This window comes from Argiope bruennichi, chromosome 8 (genome assembly GCF_947563725.1).
Source record: "Argiope bruennichi chromosome 8, qqArgBrue1.1, whole genome shotgun sequence".
Classification (NCBI taxonomy): Eukaryota; Metazoa; Arthropoda; class Arachnida; order Araneae; family Araneidae; genus Argiope; species Argiope bruennichi.
Genome location: NC_079158.1, coordinates 12304798 through 12327804, shown reverse-complemented (window position 1 = coordinate 12327804; position 23007 = coordinate 12304798). Strand labels below are relative to the sequence as shown.

Sequence of the window (23007 nt, the reverse complement as noted above, 5' to 3'; positions counted from 1 at the left end):
AAATAAGAAAATACCAAAAGCAGTTAAAGAAAAAATTACACTTACCAAACATAGAAGAATTATATACAAAAAAAATGCAAAATTTTTATTACTTTCTTCTTAAATGATTAAAGAAAAGAAAATGTTAAATATGCATTCATGTACATAATGAGCTCAACATAACATCAAAAACTCCACACCAAATAAAGAAAAAAAGATGTAAAAAGAAATCATGAAATATGGCTTCAGTAAAATTTAAGATTTTTTGGCAGTTGTTGTCAAATTGTGGCAAATACGCCAAATATTAACTAAAAAATACAATTAGTTACCAGATTTAGCAATTTATCACCTATAAAAAATAATTTAATTGAGTGCGAAAATAGACTTAACAGTTGTTATATCGCTATGGTTTACAAATGGAAGTTGATGATCATATCTTCAAAAACTATTTATCTCAAAAAATGATTTTTGTATTACCTTAAAACTCAAAAACTAACTTTTTAATGATGTTGATTTCATTGCTGTACAATTTTTTTATTTTAATATTTTTTTTTAAATTTTAATACACATTCTATCACAATATTTTTAATTTCATAATGAATTTCACAATCATCTATCAAATAATTTAAACTTGTACTTAAGTCAGTAATAAAATTAAGATTTAAAGAAAAAATTGTTTTCTTTGAACATTAATTCAGAAATAGGATTTCACTTTCGCTTTTACATACATTTTTTACATACATTTTTACATACATGCATTTTTTTAAATTACATTCACAGTTATTTATAGCAGATTTTTTCAATATAAATTCGTTTTTTAGTTGTATCCAATTACAAGTAGAATTTTTTTTTAATGTATTCCGTATTAATCCTATAACTGGTTAAAAATCAATAAAAATGATATTATTTTTGTCTCGTAATATGTCTGAATTCAGGAATTTATTATTTATTCCACAATTTTAATGTATTTATAAGAAACGAGGAGCATAAATAACAAAAACACATTTTTGTATAATTTGATAACTTCAATGATATTTGCAACAAAATAATTTAGTAGTTTCATCACTGATTTTTACAAACAGATTTTTTTTTTTTAAGACAGCAGAATAAAGGTAAACATATTTTACTGATAGAAATAAAGAGAATAATATAATAGAAAAAGATATATCCTTACCCAATTCATGAAATTTTTCTTATCACTTAATTTATACAGCATGAAACCCAAAATCACTCCAATTATATAAGGAGCAATTCGGCAGTAGGGCTTATCATAGATAAGATCAAAGGAGTCCCACATTCTGTTTGAAGAAAAAAAAGGTACACAAAATAAATCAGCTTGTTTTATTTATTTTTATAATTGGCTTAAAAAAGAATATTAACAGATTTCATAATATTCAGAAGTACTGAAATATTTTTGCATTCAATTTATTCATTTTTTTTTCATAGTTTTCATTTATAAATATTGAAATGCCTGCAAAGATGCTAGCAACATTTCTTTGAGATCCTGTTTAAGGTCATTAAGAAGATGTTACAACTTGGAGTAAAAAACAAAAGGAATTTCAAGGAACACAAATTATTATCAAATACAGAATTAGAAGAAATAAGAATATGAAATACAATTCTAGTGACACATTTTATGAACTCAGAATAAATGTGAAAAGTTTGAATCCATGCAATTTCTTAAGAAAAGTCAATAAATACATTCACATTGGAAAGTGCCATATCGCACATACACCACATTTATACCATAAATTAATCCTTTTTCTTTCTAGAAACTGTAGTATACAAAGAAGAAGCAATGTGGTTATCTAAACAAAAAGATTAGGGGGGGGGAGGTTTAAAAAATTTTATAAACCTTCAAATTTTAGAATTTTTGGAATACCAACCCCCCCCCCCCTCCTTCTAAAAAAAGTTATTGGAAATATATCAGTTTAATCATATATTTATATGAACATAATAATGCACTAACCAAACTAGCCAAACCGAATGAAATTAAGAATGACATTTCAACATCAAAATTGCAAATTTATTTCAAATCCTGGATGAAATACAAGTGATAGAAGATATATTGCATCTGAAATCCATCAAATGGATCTATTTCTATCTGCCCAACAGTGTACAACACAATACTCTTTATTAATTAAAAACTTTATCCCTACATATTTAATGATTTCATTTTACAACTTCCAATGGATTCTTTTTTTCAATTAAATCATAATTGTCGAAGTATAAATAAAATATGCAATCTAGATAGATTGTTGAAATTTATTAAAAAAATTCTTTATTAGTATGAATAAAAAATTTGTGATTTCTTTATTAAAATTTATGTATTAAAAATTCTCTTCACCAAATCAAAAATCTCATAGGAATAGTTTATTAATTAATTATAAAGCTATTTGAAATTAAATAAAAGAGCTTAATTTGTAAAGAGATTATCATGTAGAAATTAAGTTATGGCTTTCCCAAGGTGGGATTGTATCTACCATCATTCCTAGGTGCAATTATAAATATGATAGTAAAGGAAAAAATGAATTGAAATTCTTATTTCTATGTACATTTTTTTTAAAACTTAAAATGGATCATGTTTCTCCACATACAAAAGTGTGTGTGTATATTGAAAATAAATTTATAATGAATTGGATGGTGAATATCAATATAAAAATTGCTCATCTAATTTCTTTTTAACTTGTGGAACAAGTTTCATGTTATAATTCTTTGAAATAAATTACTTTTTAAGTTATAAACTAAAACATGCCAATGGATACTCCTTTCAAAACCGAATATATATCTAGCAATTTCAAATCTGGTATAATTTAAAAGCAATATGAGTACGAGTTTATAAGCAATGCAAACTGCATATTGAAAGAAATAATCGTTTTAGATAGAATCATATTAGAACAAATCTCAGCAAAATGAATAAAAGATCATCTCATATGATGTTATGTTACATTAAATGAAACAATCTAATGGTCATCTTGCATTTATTCCAGAAACCCACTGCCACCAAAATGAAGTGTTCAGTATATTGCATCTGATAGGACTAACTTATCATTATAACCAGTTTAACAATATATATTTCACACACTTCAATGTGAATTCAGACAAACATTTATATTAGAAATATATATAAAAAAAATGAAAATCAAATACATAAAATAATTCAATAAAATGGGTTAAAAGTTACCTTTTCCCATAAGCATCCAAATCTTTTGCATTAACTGCTCCAACAAACATAGGAATAAGATCATATTTATAGCTCAAAACTCCAGTGGTAATCCATGTCCCAAGAAGAATTGGTGCAAGTATTCCAAACCCAATACGAGGCCATCTGCAGAGTGAGAATTTTGTACAAATATTATTTTATGAAGCAATAAATCAATATTGATGGGATAGTTAGAAAAATTGGTGAATAATAATTCCTCAATTATTTAATGTTATTATTAAGTATACAGAATTATATACAAATGTATATTGAAAGACATGAATTTTCCAAAAAGTAATAGATAATTATTCAGCAATAAGTTTTATAAATCGAAAAATCTTACCTCCACAAAGGATATAAAAAGAGAGGACTTATGAAATAAAACTGCATATCATTAGCAAGATACCATGACCATCCAATACACTGCAAATATGTTTGCAAGTTAATTAAATCAATAGATTCAAACAATATATATAAAAGCAAATATGTGATTAAATAAATATTACAAATATATTTATTGATAAAGTAGTAGCAAAAACAAAAATAATTTAAAAAATGGAAAAACAGATATAAGTATTATTAAATATTTTGGATTCAAGTCACCTTTGGTTTACAGCTGGTTTTGTAGATACATTGGTAGTAGATATATTCTTTCCAATTTCAATTAAATTTCTTATGCATAATGTTCACTATCCTCTCAACAAAATCTTTTTAAGTATCAAATTTTGATAAACATTAAAACTATACAATTTTAATAGAATAAGTTATTTATTTTCAACATGACCTTTCTATTAAATGAATCAAGTCTCATGTGACACCATACGTCCTTAAAGTCATAAAATGCCCGAGTAATTTACTTCATATTGCATGATTTCTTATGCATTAATATTATTTTAGTTTCAAATTACCCTTTACTCCAAAATATTTATTTTTTATCATTTTTATTAGTCTGCAAGACTTTTGTAATGTTTATTAAAATTTTGGAAACAATCAAATACAATGCTATGAAATATGAAATAAAATGTAAAATACTTTGATAATCGTATGTTTCAAAAACTTTATTATTTATAAAAATTCAGTCCCATAATAAGTTAATATTTATTAACTAATTTCGCAATTTAATAAAAAAAATATATGAGATAAAATGGAACATACTTATCTAACATCAAATACTTTAGCTTAGATATTAAATATATTACTTTCATAAATAGCATAGGGTATACATTTAAGTAAATTTGCTCTATTAATTACTTATAAAGCAAAATTAATTTATTAAGTACCGTCAAATTACTCTTTAAAAAAATTAGATAGAAAATATTTTCCTAGTTTTCTACATAATCAGAAATATGCCTTATAAACTTCAAATTTTTATTTACCATTTGATGGATAGGAATAAAATTATTGATGTACAGTAAGTATTTCCACCAAGAGCCATGATATGCATCACAATGATCATCTTCCCAAAATGGCCCAGAGCCCATATACTTAAAAACGAATATATAGAAAAAAACAACAACCATATATGCTGGAGTTAATCTGCAAAAAGAAAGATTGTTAGTAATATTAGCGCACCTTATTACAAATTCTAAAATTATTTAAAAAGAAAATTTTAAATCGAAACATATTTAAATTAGGTTAAGCTTAAAACGATTAATTCAAATAAATAATTTAAATAAACGAATTATTCAAAAACTTTTAATGGTATTATTCCTTTTAATTTGGTTTATATAGAAAGAAACTGATTATAAAGGAAAGAAACGTAAAAAACTAAATTCTCTCAGCAAAGTGGAAAGAGAGATCTTTCACTTTATCTTTAAATGTAGCTATTCTGCTCGTTCCATAAAATCGTGTCCCAAACCGTGGCCCTCGGGAGTTTTCTCCCGTAGGTCACGCCCAAACCAGCAATCTTTCTATTGTCGAAGCCGTGACTCTATCATAAGGTGGATGAACAATAGCAAAACGTAAAGATATATTGTAATGATTTTTTCTTAAATACACGAATAGAGTTACCTCCTCATAACTTTTAAGAGACAGCAGATGTCAAAAAAAAACTCTTTGTTACGAGCGCCTTTGGCTAAAAAACTAATTTTAACTTTAATCATACTAGAGTTATAACTTGCTTTTACAACTCTAAAATCAGAATTAACTGCGCGCGAAACCAATGTATGTTTTTGTATATGGCAACTAAAAAAGCAAGCATTTTAAAATTATATATAGCATGTAAATAGAATTGTATATAGATAGAGAGATAATAAAATGAAGTCAGATTAATAATGAGTGGATTATTTCACATTACGATCCCACATCTTTGAATCTTATTAGCGGAGAAACGACTGAATGAAATGAAATTCAGGTAGAGTCTCAACATTGTGGTGAACCCGGACGTGATTGCTAAAAATACGGTACGTCTGTTTTTATTTGCAATAAGAATTAAGTAGTGAAATAAAAATGGAGATGTCCGTTAAGAAGCGATCACCTATTAGATCTAACTTTACGAAAACGTATAATGTTTTAATTGAAAGATTAAAGGTCGATGAACCTAAGGAAAAAGAAATTAAATCACTTTTCGGCAATTTGGAACGAATTTATTCGGATTTGGCCAAATTAGATAATGAAATATGTAGTTTTCTTCTGGAAAATTCGGATACCGAAAAGTATGAAGATGAGTATATGAAAATCGAAGAATACAGCACAAAAATGATTGATGCGAAAGTAAATGTGGACATATATTTGACTAAACTCTCTTACGCTGAAAAGGAAAGCGTTGGTTCTGTTTCTCCTAGAATTAAACGAAAACTTAAGTTACCTAAAATAGAACTCGTTAAATTTAACGGTGAAATTAAGAATTGGCTGGCTTTCTGGAGTCAATTTAAGCGTATTCATGATGATGATGATAAATTAGAAAATGAAGACAAATTTCAATATTTGATCCAATGTGTAAGTGAAGGAACTAGAGCTCGGGAAATTATAGACAGTTATCCTCCAACAAATACGAATTATTGCAAGGCAATAGAAAGTTTAAAATCGCGTTTCGGAAAGGATGAGTTGCTTATTGAATACTACGTTCGTGAGCTACTAAAATTAGTTATAATAAATGCTTCAGAAGCTAAAAGAAAATTAAGCACGTCGCAAATTTATGATAAATTAGAAACTTACTTAAGAGCTCTAGAATCAATTGGTTTAACATCAGACAAGTATTCAGCAATGCTTTTCCCCCTGGTGGAATCCTGCATACCTGAAGATATTTTCAGGGTATGGCTGCGTAATCCAATGATAATAGCAAATCATGACCCGGAAAGCAATGCTTATTCAGAAAAACTGAAAAACTTATTACTCTTTCTGAAAACAGAAATAGAAGGTGAGGAAAGAATTCGCTTAGCGAAATCAGGATTTGCACCTAAGGTGTGTAATAGGAGGAATTCTGATTCTGTGGCTACTGCTACAGATTTGTTTTCAGGAGGTAGAGAAAAAAGAAAACATAATACCATATGCGTTTTTTGTGAAAAACCTCACGAAAGCAAAGAATGTTACTATGCCAAAAAATTTGATTTTGAAAAGAAACAAAAGATTTTGGAAAATAAAAAATGCTGCTTCACTTGTTTAAAGCCTGGCCATAGGTCAAGAATTTGCAAGTCAAATGTACAGTGCCTGCTTTGTAATAAGAGGCATTGGACTTTGATGTGTCCAGATTTGCCAACAAACAAACCAAAAGTCAAAACACATGAGGTGGAAGAGAATCTAAATGTCAATTTATCCAATCAGTGTGCTGCTGAAGAAGTTCTCCTTCAAACATTGCAAGTTAATATTAAAGCAGAAGGAAAAACACGCAGAGTACGAGCTCTTATTGACAGTGGTTCGCAGCGATCATACTTATTAGAGAAAACAATTAAAGAAATGAATCTGAGGCCCATTGAAGTTAAAAATATCATACATTCGGTATTTGGTGGATCTACGTTAGAAAAACAAGATCATGGACTATATGAAATAACCGTTCAGAATTTGAATACGGGATTCACTTACGATATGCAAGTCCTCGATCAACCAATTATATGCGGAAAAATACCTCGGATCCACAAAGGAAATTGGCAAAAGGAGTTGAAGAAAAAGAATATAATACTCTCTGATCAAGGCAATGATTGTCCTGACATTGAATTGCTGATAGGGGCTGACTTTTGCGGACAGTTATTCTCAGGAAATATATATGCTCTGAAATGTGGATTAGTAGCATATGAAACAAAATTAGGCTGGCTGATCATGGGTAAAGTTTTTGGAGGAAAAGAGGAAAATACTTCCGCTCAACTGGTGACTTCAATGCTAATACAAAATAGCTCTATCGCTGATCTTTGGAAATTAGAAACTTTAGGTATTATGGATCCAGTTGAAACTAAATCTAAAGAAGAAATGAAAAGAAACGCAATGGATCATTTTATGAAAACAGTGGATAGAGATGAAAAGGGCAGATACATAGTTAAGCTACCTTGGATAGAAGCAAAAGAAATTCGACAATAGATCCACAGCTGAACAACGTTGTATCCATACTTCACAAAAGTTAAAAGGTGAAAAGAAATATGCAGAATATGAAGCTGTTTTTGAAGAATGGCTTGAGGAAAATATAATAGAGAAAGTGCCCAAAATGGAGGAAGGAAATCCAAGTTATTATTTGCCGCACCGAGGTGTTTTTAAGGAAAACTCATCAACCAAAGTACGTCCAGTGTTTGACGCTTCTTGTCGAGTTAAGAAAGTTCCGTCCTTAAATGACTGTCTGGAAAAGGGACCAAATTTAATAGAGCAAATTCCACCCATTTTAAGAAAATTCAGACAAAATAACATTGGGGTAATTTCTGATATTAAAAAAAGCCTTTCTTCAAATCTCAATTGCAAAAGAGGATCAAGATGTTTTGCGATTTCTTTGGTGGAAAGATTACGAAACAAGAAAATTTGAGATACTTCGTCACCGCCGTCTTGTTTTTGGCCTCACTTGTAGTCCTTTCCTCTTGGCAGCGGTTTTGATGAATCATCTAGAGGAAAGTAAAGAGTGCTTTCCTGAAACCTCCGAAATATTGAAGAATTCCTTTTATGTAGATAACTGTGTGACATCCGTGCGCAATGAAGATGATCTTACCCGATTCATTCAAGAAGCAAAGCTGTTGCTTTCCAAGGCTTGTTTTGATCTTCGAGGTTGGGAATATACAAGGGACCTAAGTCGGGACGAGCCAACCGCTCCAACCTCAGTACTTGGACTGTTATGGAATACAAATGAAGATTTCCTTTTCTGTGATTTACAAAATACAGAATTTAATTTTGATGTTTGCAGTAAAAGAAATATTCTGTCAACGTCTCAAAAGATATTTGATCCACTTGGATTTTTATGTCCTGTGACAATATGTTTAAAACTCTTAGTGCAAAATATTTGGAAAAGAAACTTAGGGTGGGATGAAATTCTACCAGATGACATTCAGAAAAAATTCAAAACTTTGATTGTTGATTTGAAATTGCTGTCTGAAGTTAAGATCCCTAGATGTGTAAAGATCAATGGCTGCACCGAAGGATTAAGTCTTCATACCTTTTGTGATGCCAGCAAAGTTGCATACAGTTCTGTCGTATTTTTGAGAAATACCTTGGGAGAGGAAGTCAAAATATATTTTATAGAAGCAAAAAGTAGAGTAGCACCTTTAAAGGTTATTACAATACCTCGTCTAGAATTATTGGCATGCTGCATTGGAGCTAGGTTAACTTCAGACATTAAAAATTCTATGTCTTTGAGAGACGTACCTACTTTTTATTGGACAGATTCTTCTGTTGCTCTTTATTGGATTCAAAAAGAAGATCATTGGGGTACGTTCGTGAATAACAGAGTAGAAGAAATAAGAAGTCTTTCTTCAAAGGATGCTTGGAAGCATCTCCCAGGCACTTGCAATCCTGCTGATCTCCCTTCCCGTGGTTGCTCAATCCAAGGATTTTTGAAATCGAGATGGTGGGAGGGTCCACAGTGGTTGAAACTTCCAGAAGAATGGCCAGCGACAGACTCTGAATACAATTTTGAAGAGGTTTTCCGGGAAAGGAAAAAGAGGGTCGTAACTGTGGTCAACTCTACAGATCTGAATAAATCCTGGTACAAGTTCTCAAGATATTCCAAAATTGTGCGAATGATAGCATGAATGCTACGATTTGTACAAAATTGCCGAAATCCAATTAACAAGATGAAAGATCTTTTAACTGTTGCAGAACTAGATGCCGCCGAAAGAAAGGTGATACAAATCGTGCAACAAGAAACCTTTAATAACGAAGATGCAAGATCAAAACTGAAATCACTCTGTGTGTTAATGATTCTGATGGACTAATTAGATTGAAAACTAAAATTACTAGACGAGATGATGAAGAAAATTTTAGATACCCTCTAGTATTGCCTTGTAAGCACCCATTAGTGGAGAGATTGATTTTCGAACATCATTTGATCTCTTCCCATACTGGAGTTCAAGTTGTCCTAACAGATATCCGTCAAAAATTTTGGATTCTGCAGGGCCGAAAAACTGTCCAGAAAGTGCTCTCAAGGTGTATAAGATGCAAAAGATATACGAGCAAGAAAATTGAATCAATTCCTGCGCCACTACCGGAAGATCGTGTACGGGAAGCCTTGATATTCGAAGTCACTGGAGTGGATTTAGCAGGGCCGCTTCATTTAAAGGATGGGAAAAAGGCCTGGATCTTGCTTTTTACTTGCGCTGTATATAGGGCCATTCATTTGGAATTAATACAGAGTCTTTCAACTAATGGATTCCTTCTAGGTTTTAGAAGATTCGTCGCAAGACGAGGGCGACCTAGGACTATATACAGCGATAATGGAACAAATTTTACTGGAACAAATAATTTGATGGGTTCTCTTGATTGGTGTTGAAAATGTATTAATATTTTATTTTATTTATTTGTTTATTTTAGAATGGCAACGTTATTTAAGAAATATTTTTTGCTGTCTCATTTTGTAGATGGCAACTTGTAGATCAATCCCAAGATGGAATAAACAAAGTTTGAATTTTTTACCGGTGGGATATCGTTTTTCTATTTTAATATAAAAAGCGAAAGAAAACGGTGTTTTTTCTTAGGCAGCTTTAACATTTTTTGGCGTCCGCGACAGGACTTTCTCGAAACAAAATAAATCAAGATGTTTCAAGCAATAAAAGGTTTTAAAAAAGAAGATCTGAAATACGTTGCGTCTGAAATTGGAGAAGACGTATCAGAAAATATTACGATAGTTGGATTAAAAAATCTTATTTTAAAAAGTTGTGAATATAAGAATGATCCAGAATTCGTTCAAGAACTTTTAAGTAATGTTATTTCGGAAAGGAAATTAAAAGAAGAAACCGAAAAAGAAGATAAAAGATTGCAGCTTGAAGCTGAAAAGGAAGATAGAAGATTGCAGCTTGAAGCTGAAAAGGAAGATAGAAGATTGCAGCTTGAAGCTGAAAAGGAAGATAGAAGATTGCAGCTTGAAGCTGAAAAGGAAGATAGAAGATTGCAGCTTGAAGCTGAAAAGGAAGATAGAAGATTGCAGCTTGAAGCTGAAAAGGAAGATAGAAGATTGCAGCTTGAAGCTGAAAAGGAAGATAGAAGATTGCAGCTTGAAATTGAAAAAGAAATAGAATTGGCAAGAATACAATCTCAAAATAGAGGTCAGTCATTTTCTGCTAATTCTACTGCTGATTTAAATAATTATAAGAGAAAGTTTACACTGCCTAGATTAGAATTTAGACAATTTGGCGACGATATTAAAGATTGGCTCCCATTTTGGAGTCAATTTGAGCAAATACATAAAGATGAGGATATCGCACCAGAAGACAAATTTCAGTACCTAGTTCAAGCAACAATTTCTGGTTCTCGTGCTAGAGAGGTTGTTGAAAGTTTTCCGCCAACTGGCGCCAACTATCAAAAGGCTATTGATGGTTTAAAATCGCGTTTTGGTAGAGAAGATATTTTAGTGGAAGTATATGTGAGAGAATTATTAAAATTAATTATTTCTGTGCAAACAAAAGAAACATTTTCATTAACTTCTTTGTATGATAAGCTTGAATCATATTTACGAGCATTAGAAACATTAGGTGTAACCACAGATAAATGTGCATCCATTTTGTATCCTATGGTTGAATCGTGTTTCCCAGCTGAATTTTTAAAGGCTTGGAATCGTAGTAATATTTCCAGTATTAACTCTGACGCGAAAGGAAAATTGGATAATTTGATGCAATTTTTGAAAACGGAAGTTGAAGGAGAAGAAAGAATATGTTTGGCTGTAGCCGGTTTCGGTTTAGGAAAGGGCCAAGAATACAGACCTTTGAAAAAGAAACAATATAGCTCGGAGAATTTGAGAAATAAAGTACCTACAGCTATAGGTTTGTTAACGACTGCTGCAGATAAAGATGTAAAGAAATCTTGAGTTTTTTGCGGTGGTAAACATTCAAGTTCAGATTGCTTTACGGCTCAAAAAATGACTCTATCGGAAAGACAAAAAATAGTCAAGGAAAAACGATGCTGCTTTGCATGTTTATCGCCATTTCACGCAGTTAAAAGATGCCGAGCAGTTTTAAAATGCCTGATATGTTCTAAAAAACATTTTCCTATAATGTGTGATGTGCTTGATTCGCAAAAGATGTCTGTAGAGGGAAAAGAAGATAAACCCGCACTAGATGTTAATATGGCTAATTTTAATAAACACAGCCCTAAGATATTTCTTCAAACTCTCAAAGCTAAAGTGGTATCGGATAATAAACAGAAAATTGTGAGGTTACTTTTTGATTCTGCATCACACAAATCTTACATTTTGAAAAGTGTAGCTGAAGAAATGAATTATACACCCGTTCGATGTGAAAAATTGGTACATTCTCTTTTTGGTGGCGTTATCACTAATGAATTTAAACATAATTGTTATAAAGTAAAATTGAGAAATTTGATTGGAGATTTCGGCTGTAATTTTGAAGTTCTGGATCAATCTATCATTTGTGACAATATTAGACCGGTTTTTAAAGGTCCCTGGATAAAAGAATTAGAGGAAAATCAGATTAATCTAACTGATATTAGCGATACTTGTGAAGGCATTGATATTCTAATTGGAGCTGACGTTATGGGGAAAATGTTAACTGGCAAAAGAAAAGTCTTATCTTCAGGTCTTGTCGCTGTAGAAACTTTCTTAGGATGGACCGTAATGGGTAAGGTACCACAGGAAGAATCTTCGGAAGAAAACCTGGCTTTAACAGTGCTGTCCTTATTTGTAAATGAAGCTGAAATCACAAATTTATGGAAATTAGATTCAATCGGAATCAATGATCCTGTTGAGAAAAAATCTAAGAACGAGATTGATCTTCGGACCAAGGAGCATTTTCTAGAAACGGTAACAATTAATAAAGATGGTCGATATGAGGTTTGTTTACCATGGTCTGATGATAAGTCACCTTTGCCCGACAACTTGGATTTGGCGAGGAAAAGGCTCGACTACACTACCTCAAAACTTATAGCTATGAATATGTATGAGAAATATGAAAATATTCTTCTAAATTGGTTAGATGAAGACATAATCGAGGAAGTTCCTACCAACGAAATGAACTCTTATGGTAATTATTTACCTCACCGTGCAGTGATAAAACTAAGCAGCAGCACTACTCCAATTCGTCCGGTGTTTGACGCTTCAGCGAGATTAGCAAATTATCCATCTTTGAATCAGTGCTTGGAATGTGGTCCTAATCTCATTGAGCTTATTCCAAATATTCTTCTTCGATTCAGAGAGGGACAGCTTGGCGTTATAGCTGACATCAGGAAAGCTTTTCTGCAAATTAGTATTCGTAAAGAGGATAGAGACTTCCTTCGGTTTTTGTGGTGGGAAAATAGAGAAGAAAAGAAATTGAGAGTTTTTCGTCACACAAGAGTTGTTTTTGGGGTAAAATGTAGCCCTTTTCTTTTAGCTTCAGTAATTGAGTACCATATTCAAAAATGTGAAGGATTTGAAAAATCTTTGAAGAAAAGACTTTTGGAGAGTTTCTACATTGATAATGTCGTTACTAGTGTCGACAGTAAAGACCAATTAGATCGATTCATTGACAATTCTAAAACCTTGATGGCAAAAGGTGGTTTTGATCTTAGAGAATGGGAATGGTCTGGCGACTGTGAAACTAATTCAAAGGAAGAAACTCAGGTATTAGGTCTTATTTGGAATAAGAAATTAGACACTTTGAAAATTAACATGAAATGGCTGGATGGCATTAATGTGGAAAAAGTAACTAAAAGGAGTATGTTATCTACAGTACATAAAGTATTTGATCCTTTTGGATTCACTGCACCAGTGATGCTCTGTCCAAAAATAATGCTACAAAAGGCATGGACATTAGGTACAAGTTGGGATGAAGAAGTAACTGGTGAGCTTCGTAAAGAATTTCTACAGTGGTTTCAAGAACTTAAGCATTTGTCTGACATACAGATTCCTAGGTGTGTTCAAGCATCTTCAAAAGATATAAGCAACTGCACTATTCATACGTTTGTTGATGGGAGCAAAGATGCATATGCTGCTGTTACATTCCTTAGAATAGAAAATAATGGTCGAATCGAGCTATTTCTACTTGCAGCGAAATCTCGAGTGGCTCCTTTAAGAGGCACAACTATCCCAAGAATGGAACTTCTTGCGGCGGTGATTGGAGCGAGGCTAGCGAATTCAGTTGTTGAAGCTCTTGGTTGGAAAAATGTTACGATATATTACTGGAGTGATTCTACAACAGTGCTTGCATGGATATTACGAGAAGAAAATTGGTCTGTCTTCGTTAGGAACAGAGTCCAAGAGATAAGGAAGTTGAGTAATCCTACATCATGGAGACACATACCTGGTGATAAGAATCCGGCAGATTTACCTTCCAGGGGCTGCAAGGCAAAACATCTAGTCTCCCTAAGATGGTGGGAGGGTCCACAATGGATGAAAAATGCTTTTGAATTTCAAAACATTATGGGTTCCACCAACCATGATTGGAATGAAGAAGAGATTAGAAAGGAAAAGTCTAAGACGACTTTTATATTATCAAATAATGAAGCCCGTGGTGTTGCAAACTGGTACTACAGATATTTTTCGAACTATGATAGAATAGTTCGTCTTGTTGCATGGATCCTCCGCTTCATGAACAACTGCAAAAATATAACTGAGAAGAAGCATGGTGAATTAACCGCTACAGAATTTCAGGAAGCAGAAATGAAGGTTTTATTTATGATACAGAATGAGTCTTTTCTCCCAGAAGAAGAAAAGAGATTAAAAACCCTACAAGTATTTAAAGACGATCTTGGCATCATCCGTTTGAAAACTAAAATTATTTATCGCAAGGACAGTGAAGATTTTCTTAAACCTATTGTTCTTCCTCCGAAGCATGAAGTGGTAAAGCGGTTAATCTATAATGCTCACGTTAAGAACTGTCATGCTGGAGTCCAGATACTATTGAATGCACTTAGAGAAAAGTACTGGATCCTAAATGGAAGAAAAGCGGTGAAACATGTGGTGGCTAATTGCATTACGTGTAAAAGATATAGCTCAAAGAACATAGAAGTTATAAGTCCCCCCCTTCCAGAAAATAGAGTAAAGGATGCTGCGGTGTTTCAGATAACTGGCGTTGATATGGCTGGACCTTTATTCCTTAAAGACAAGAAGAGCTGGGTTCTAATTTTTACTTGTGCAGTGTACAGAGCAGTTCATTTCGAGCTTGTTACTGCTGCATCGACTGATGTTTTTTTAATGGCCTTTAGGAGATTTGTTTCTCGCAGGGGAAGATGCACAACAATATACTGCGATAATGGCTCCAATTTTGTTGGAGCAGCCAACTATTTAAAACAACTGGATTGGAACCGCATCCAAAAATATGGAGCAATAAACTCTATTGACTGGAAGTTTAATCCTCCAACTGCTGCCTGGTGGGGCGGATGGTGGGAGAGATTAATTAGAATTTTAAAAGATCTTTTGAAGAAAGTGTTAGGACATGCACGTCTCAATTATGAGGAGATGATAACGGTTTTGGCAGACTGCGAGCGTGTAATCAACTCAAGATCTCTAACTTACATTTGCGAAGAGGAAGCTATAAAACCAATTTCTCCATCGATGTTCATACAAGATGTGCATGAATGCAATCTTCCTGATATAGATGCTGTAGAGCAAAATTCTGTGAGCAATAGATTCAAATACAGACAAGCAGTGCTTAAAGACTTAAGAAATCGTTTCAGATCTGAGTATTTGGGTGCTCTCATACAGCGGAGAAATAAAAAATCAAGAAAATGTACAGTTACTGTTGGTGACATTGTTATGGTGGGAGCAGATAATAAAAAGAGACTTGTCTGGCCTTTAGGTCGTATCACAGAAATCATACCAGGTAAAGATGGACATGTACGACTTGTTCGAGTGCAAACTTCACAGCAGAATTTCCTGCGACCAATTCAAAGAATATATCCATTAGAGTTAACATCCTCTGATGACTTCTCCACTTCGATGACACCAGATGATTTGAATAAGTCAAATGACATCACCAAAACTTCTGACAGTACTTCTGGCAACGAGATGAAATTTAGTAGAGCCGCAAGAAGAATTAAATTGCCAGAGAGACTGAACTTGTGATTTATTTTGTTTTTTGATTGGACATTTTCACATTAATTTTCATTTTTATATTTAAATATTAATTGAAAATTTGTAAAACGTTGCCATTTATTGAATCTCTTAACTGTGTTTAACTAATAGTATTATATTTTGATTATTATTTATAATCAAAAGGTGGGAGGATGTTGAAAATGTATTAATATTTTATTTTATTTATTTGTTTATTTTAGAATGGCAACGTTATTTAAGAAATATTTTTTGCTGTCTCATTTTGTAGATGGCAACTTGTAGATCAATCCCAAGATGGAATAAACAAAGTTTGAATTTTTTACCGGTGGGATATCGTTTTTCTATTTTAATATAAAAAGCGAAAGAAAACGGTGTTTTTTCTTAGGCAGCTTTAACAATTGGGACAAGATTGTCAATGACGCCTCCGTCTTAAGAATTCAGTGGAAATTTAACCCCCCAACAGCTGCTTGGTGGGGCGGAGTTTTTGAGAGCATGATTAAGATGGTGAAGAAGCTTTTAAGAAGAGTTTTAGGAAAGGCATCGCTTCATTACGAAGAAATGTTCACTATTCTTTGTGACGTAGAAGCCAACATCAATTCTAGACCTCTGAATTATCTATCGGAAGATCCGAATGATTTAATTCCACTGACTCCCTCAATGTTCATTCAAGAGACTACAAAGGTAGGAGTTCCCGATTTGGATACTTTGGATAAAGTAAATATCTCCAAACGATATCAGTATCAACAAAAATTACGAGAGGACTTGAGGAAAAGATTTCGAAAAGAATATCTAAGCTTGTTAATCCAGAAGAAGCCAAAAGGAAAGAAATCTAGACAAGTGCAAGTTGGAGATATTGTTATAATTGAAAGTGATATCAAAAAGCGACTAGACTGGCCTTTGGGATTGGTAATCGAAGTGTTTCCTGGGAAAGATGGCTGCATCCGAGTAGTGAAGCTGAAAACAGCGAGTGGAGAACTTGTGCGTCCAGTGCAACGTTTATACCCCTTGGAATTAGACGATGACGATCCTGTGGTTGCGAGAAAAAACGAACCGGTTGCTTCGTATGAAGAAATCAAAATCCCGAGCTCGGAAAATAACGACTATGAAACAAAAACTAGAAGTGGAAGAAGAGTGGTTAAACCTTCACGTTTTAACTAACTTTTAAACTTTATTATGTACTTTTCAAATATGTGCATTTCATGTTTTGATTTCTAAATATTTTGAATGCAATATTTTGTTAATTTTGATTTTGTAACCTCCTAATTTAAAAATCAAAAGGTGGGAGGATGTTACGAGCGCCTTTGGCTAAAAAACTAATTTTAACTTTAATCATACTACAGTTATAACTTGCTTTTACAACTCTAAAATCAGAATTAACTGCGCGCGAAACCAATGTATGTTTTTGTATATGGCAACTAAAAAAGCAAGCATTTTAAAATTATATATAGCATGTAAATAGAATTGTATATAGATAGAGAGATAATAAAATGGAGTCAGATTAATAATGAGTGGATTATTTCACATTACGATCCCACATCTTTGAATCTTATTAGCGGAGAAACGACTGAATGAAATGAAATTCAGGTAGAGTCTCAACACTCTTAATACAAAATATTTTCATTCTAATCAGGCAATCATTCACCTAACTTGAATGATCCATCTAGTTAGGTATGATATATCAATTAAAATTCTACTTCCCTATACAAGGTTTTTGTTCTCCTTTGAGCTAGATGGCTCATCTATAAATGCCTGCTAAACAACATATCCCTTGCTAGTTCAAACACATATAATCAAAATAACATCATTTAATATTTCACAAGATAACATGGCAGAAATTTTCCCAACGTTGTGTCAAAAGTGCTTTTACAATAGGTAGATCTAATAGGATTCTACCGAAAACTTCACTTGAGCATTCATTAATACCAAATACTATTTTATGAAAATTTTATTTCAAAAATTTCTAAAAGTATAAAGATTGTAGTTCAGTTTTAGAAACATTCTATTTTGAAGCAGACCAAGGGTTACTCTGTGATGGACTACATAATTTTGAATCATAGTCGGATGACATCGCCTTTCTCCCACAACAACAGTAGAAAATTTGATGGATTTAATGTGCTCTGGCACTTCGAACACAACAAACCTTCAGAAAAACTGACCCTAAAGCTTAAATGTCGCTTCAGGCCCCCAATAAGAACGAGGAATTATAAGATTACAAAAAGGTGTTCAACAACAACAACAACAACAAGCAACAACAAATATTTAAATGTTTATATAAAAAAAATTAATTCGCTTTTTTCTTAATCACTAAGACTCTTCTACAATTCATTTTTATGTCTTAAGTTAAAGAGAAAGTTTAATATATCAGCAAAATGTACAAATTTTGCATATTTTAAAAAAATTGCTTAAATTACCCTTCCATCACTTCCTTTATGATGTCGGCTCATTTCATAAATAAAATAAAAGGTTTTTCTCTGAATAAAAATGAATTATCTATAAATGTTTCTAATCATCTAACAGCAAACAGTATATTTTAGAGTCTAAAATTTTACCTCCAAAATCTGTGGACATAAAAGTACAGCCAACTTATTTTTCCATTCTTCCGATCAGCTTCTTTCAAAAACAAATATGCCAACAGGAAACCACTGTTAAAAAGTCAAATCATGTAATCAATAAAACCTAAGAATTACCAATATGCTAAAAAAAAAACCTTTAGAATATTCTAAACAGACTTTAACCAAAAACAATGCAATATGTTTATCGAAAAACTATGCAATAAATTTATAAGTATAAAACAGAAAAGCAGAGAAATCCCTCAATAGCAAACACCCACCCTAACAAAATCAGTTGTCCAGAGATGGCCTAACTGAAAGGTTACATTTTTTGGAAAACAAACTGCCAATTAAAACAAACTGTAATTCATTATTTCTGACACAGTAAATTTACAAACTATTAAAGAAAAGGGTATTTTAACCGAAGATATCCACATTTTATTAAAAAGAGATATAATTTGCGTTTGCTTTCATCTTTAAAACTTTTGATATATCATAATTTTCAGATGCGTGACCGAAAGGAAGGCAAATTTGGAATAAATTATTTATTTTATCGCGTGAGAACATAATTTGTACACAGGGAAGAGTGATTAAGATGGTGCCTCTGTCTACACCGTGACACGTGGAAAGTGTGAAACTTTTCCTTAAGCTTTTACAAATAGAATCTGATAAGGATTTCTTTGACATATGTTGATTCAAGAAAAAGAATATTAGGTATCTTTAAAAAAATCTTAAGGATCTTTATCCTTAAATACAAGCCATAATAGTGGCGTGGGAAACAAGCTACAATACTCAGAAATTTTTTAGACCGCATGTTGGAAGTAATTAAATGAAAAAGTAGGATTTGGAAAAGGAAATAAGATAAAATTTTAGAATGAAATAATATGGGCAAATTTAAAATAAAAATTAGGAAATTAATTAAAATTTAAATTAAATGAAGAGATATCATCGCTTTTCCAATGAAGAGATATCAAAAAGCTTTTTTAATTAGTTTCTTTGTTGAATAAAATAAATCCTTCATCGATTCATCAGTAGCTGTAAAAAACGGGCAATTATATCATGAGTTTCTCTACATCGTTTGGAAGGTTGCTCATTAATGCCCCCCCTCCCCCCCCCCCGCCTCCGCACTGGTTCCCCATGTTTGAAGCAATCGGTTATTTTTCCTGCCGTTTCTCTGTTATCATACTGTTACAAATTTTCTGTTCACCTGCGGAAATTCAGAAAAATACAATTGAATAAATCAAAAGGCTTGCTTGAGACAAAAATGGCTTCTTGCTTTGTGTTAAGCAAACACGACCGTTTAAATCTCTCAACACAGAAGAATTCTAAATTCACTTCTCTCCACACATTGGGAAATGCAAGATTAAACTTCGATTTAATTTCAGGCATTGTTTCGGGTTATATATAATTTTTACACTTTCTTCTCTTAATAAAAGGTCTAAGACTTAGTCTATTGCAATTAAGTAAAATAAGAAAAAAAGATAAAGTTTTTAAATGTTGGACCTCCTGAAAATGAAAAACCAAAAAAATCCTCTCCTTTGAGAAAAAAAAATTTCCTTTCTCATTCTCAGAATTTGCGGTTGAGAGAGGATGAGAAGCTGTGTTTCACTTATTAAGCAAGATATAACCATATAATTATGCCTTTTTTAAATATAAGTAATTAAATTTTCTATAAATTATTAAATGTACTTAAAATTTGTATCTAACATAGCTTTCTGTAAAAACATATATTTTATCTATAAAAAATCGAAATGTCGGCAAAATATTTAATTTTTTTCAGGGAATTTTTATTTATAAACAACAAATACATGCTTTATTAAATTACTGGAGTTAACTGAACGAAAATCAAATTTAATATGCATGCTGTTTTATATTTTGATATAAATAATGCTAATTTAAAAGTCTATATGTTTTTATTGTAGCATCTATGTTTTAATTATCATCATTTCATCATTTTGGAACAAAAAATCTAACATTTTCTAAACACCAATCAAAACATAATCTTTCCTAAGTCAAAAATTAAAAGTCAATTCGCTAAAGTCAAAAATAACGAATAAAACAAAATTGTTAGTGCGAAAAATAATATTAAGCAACAAATCATCTTGTTCTACAAAATTTATGCTTATTAAAATAATTTTTGGTAATTCTCGTTCTATCTCTCTATTAACTCTTTCCTTTAGCTGACTGCTTTGGTATTAGTACAATTTTAGTTTCGAAAATTCTTGCAAAGAATAGTAAAATGCAAATTAGTTCTCACACAATCAATACTGTTTCTTTAAGAAATTAGAGATCTTAATTAGCGCCCATAAGTATTAATGACTTGTTCTGTAAATTACATTACCAGCTAGTAGTAATGACTACTTATGAATACACACACATTTGACAGAGACTATCGTTCATAACGTATTATGATCAGATCAATGGATCTTGATGATGTTTATCTACGGCACATTTTGCACCCCGAAATCTAAGACACATACAAAAGCAAACGACTGATATACTGAAAGTAATATAAAAATCAATGTTATAGAATGTCATATAAGTTTTGATGAAATATATATTTTATTGGGTGAAAAATAAATGTGTCACACTGAATTACATAAACAAATTTTAGCCAATCTTGCCAATAAGGAAATGTTTTGCAATTTAATGCTCACCTAGAGAGCTGCAGATGTATACAGCAAAGAATTTGCAAATAAGCATACTGCATTTATGAATTAAGATATGAGAATAATAAGGAACACGTTGTAGTACTTGATCAAGATATTGATCTTCTTGCTTTACTTACAGTCTTAAAATGATATTCTGATTTCGAAAGAGGATAAAGGTAACATTAAAAATAGATTACAGCTTTGAAGGTCTATGAGCTTCTAAATTGGGGCTGGTTGTGTAAAAAACTTTTTTGCAAGTGGTTGGTGCCTGTGATACAAGTTTTAGGTAATGAGCACAGAAAAGACGTATGATTGGTACCCTGTAGATAATTCAAGTGTTCATGAGTCATGCACATGCAATCAAAACATGCATGATACCCTAATTATACTTTTGATGATATCGAAACTGCAAGTGCAACAATATACAGTAAACAATTTGAAGGAGATGATGTGTGATTGTTTTAATAAACTAATAGATAAAATGAGACAAATGAGGTCTTCAACAAGTGACCTCTTACCATAGAAACTATGTCCCACATTAAAAAAAAAAAAATACATTATCCTGGTTATTTGAAAAACAAGGAATGAACTGAAGAAGAATTAAATTGTATCAGTCAACTACAAAATACGGAAGCTACAAATTAAAAAAAAAAGTATGTATTATGAAAAAAAAGAAGGGGCAAAAGTTTTATTTCCGAATTAATGATAAAAGTACGCAATTGACTCTTCTGATGGAAGAATAAGAATTTCGTTGTAAAAACATGTTTACAGTTTGCAATTCTTCTCTGACAAGCCATTAACAATCTTGAGGCAACGGAGTTTAAGATTTATTTGCCTTTGCAAAATAACTTTGACAAAACATACACTTGAATATAATTTCATTAATAAAACTAGGTTCCACAGATATCAAATATTCTTTATTCAACACTATTTAAATGTAATTAAAAAACAACCTAAGTATCTTATATTGAATGAAGAACTTTTAAATAAAATTTAACAGCATATTCAATTTAGAGGCAGGGTGCATATCTAATATAGATAAATATTTTATATTTTATGCATCTTTAGCACCATTGCTCGTTGATAAGTTGGGTAAACAAGGTAGGAACTGTTTCTGCCACATACTCCAATTTTTTTTCACTATTTATTTCATAATTTGAACATGATAGCAGACATCAAGAATTATTTGATAAAATATTCTTCATTTTTTTTTTCATTTTGAAAATGAAATTAGTTTATAGGATAATTATATAGATTTCTAAAATGTCTTCAAACAATTTTAAACTAAGAAAGCATTGAATCTCGATCACTACTTAAGCTCATGCCCTGAAAATATTAATTATTAATTTCAAACTGAATTACTCTAATATAAGTGGTGAAGTTTTCCGATTAGGCTACAATTAAAAATCTGAAGTTAAAAAGAATGTTTTCCCCTTAAATATTAATTTTATTAAATTAAAATCTTCAAATTTTTTATATCAAAAGCTACTGACCTCAACAAAAAGAATGAATCAACAGAAAAAGGTGCTTGCAAAAGTACTTGGAAAGGAACAGTATCAAGATCTTTTAATACATCAATTCTATTTCCTAAAATAAAAAATAAAATAAACCTTAGAGTAAATTAGAATCAAGCATTTAATAACAATTTACGCTATCCTAAATCAAGATAAAATGATTTATCAACTTTAAAGAAAATTTATTGATACTATTTAGACACTATACAGTATGAAAAATCATTTCTTCAAAGTTGATTACATTTAACGGAGAAAAGAAGAAAAAAACTATAATCAAAACCTTTTTAGATTTATTCAGACAAATAAACAGATATTTTAACATTTCGATTCATAATTATGGATTGCTGTCAGGCATAAATTTTAAACTGAGTCATCCAAAAACACAGCTTCTATTGACAATTTGTAAATTGCACATGTATGCACAACGCTTTTAAGAATTAAGAATTTTATTCATTACTGGTTTTATTTGAAAATCTGGAACACAAACACTGAACAGCATTTCCTAGCA

At 31.5% G+C, this 23007-nt stretch overlaps 1 protein-coding gene across 1 annotated transcript in view; it reads right to left on the bottom strand.

Moving 5' to 3' along the window:
- LOC129981644 (nose resistant to fluoxetine protein 6-like) overlaps nucleotides 1-23007 on the bottom strand; it is a 35927-nt gene that overhangs the window by 5675 nt on the left and 7245 nt on the right. The window contains exons 7-12 of the mRNA XM_056092570.1: nucleotides 22479-22572; nucleotides 18335-18427; nucleotides 4558-4717; nucleotides 3525-3604; nucleotides 3164-3307; nucleotides 1154-1277 (exon numbers count right to left, since the gene is read on the bottom strand). Of these exons, the coding sequence (XP_055948545.1) occupies nucleotides 1154-1277; nucleotides 3164-3307; nucleotides 3525-3604; nucleotides 4558-4717; nucleotides 18335-18427; nucleotides 22479-22572 (695 nt within the window). The remainder of the gene's footprint in view (nucleotides 1-1153; nucleotides 1278-3163; nucleotides 3308-3524; nucleotides 3605-4557; nucleotides 4718-18334; nucleotides 18428-22478; nucleotides 22573-23007) is intronic.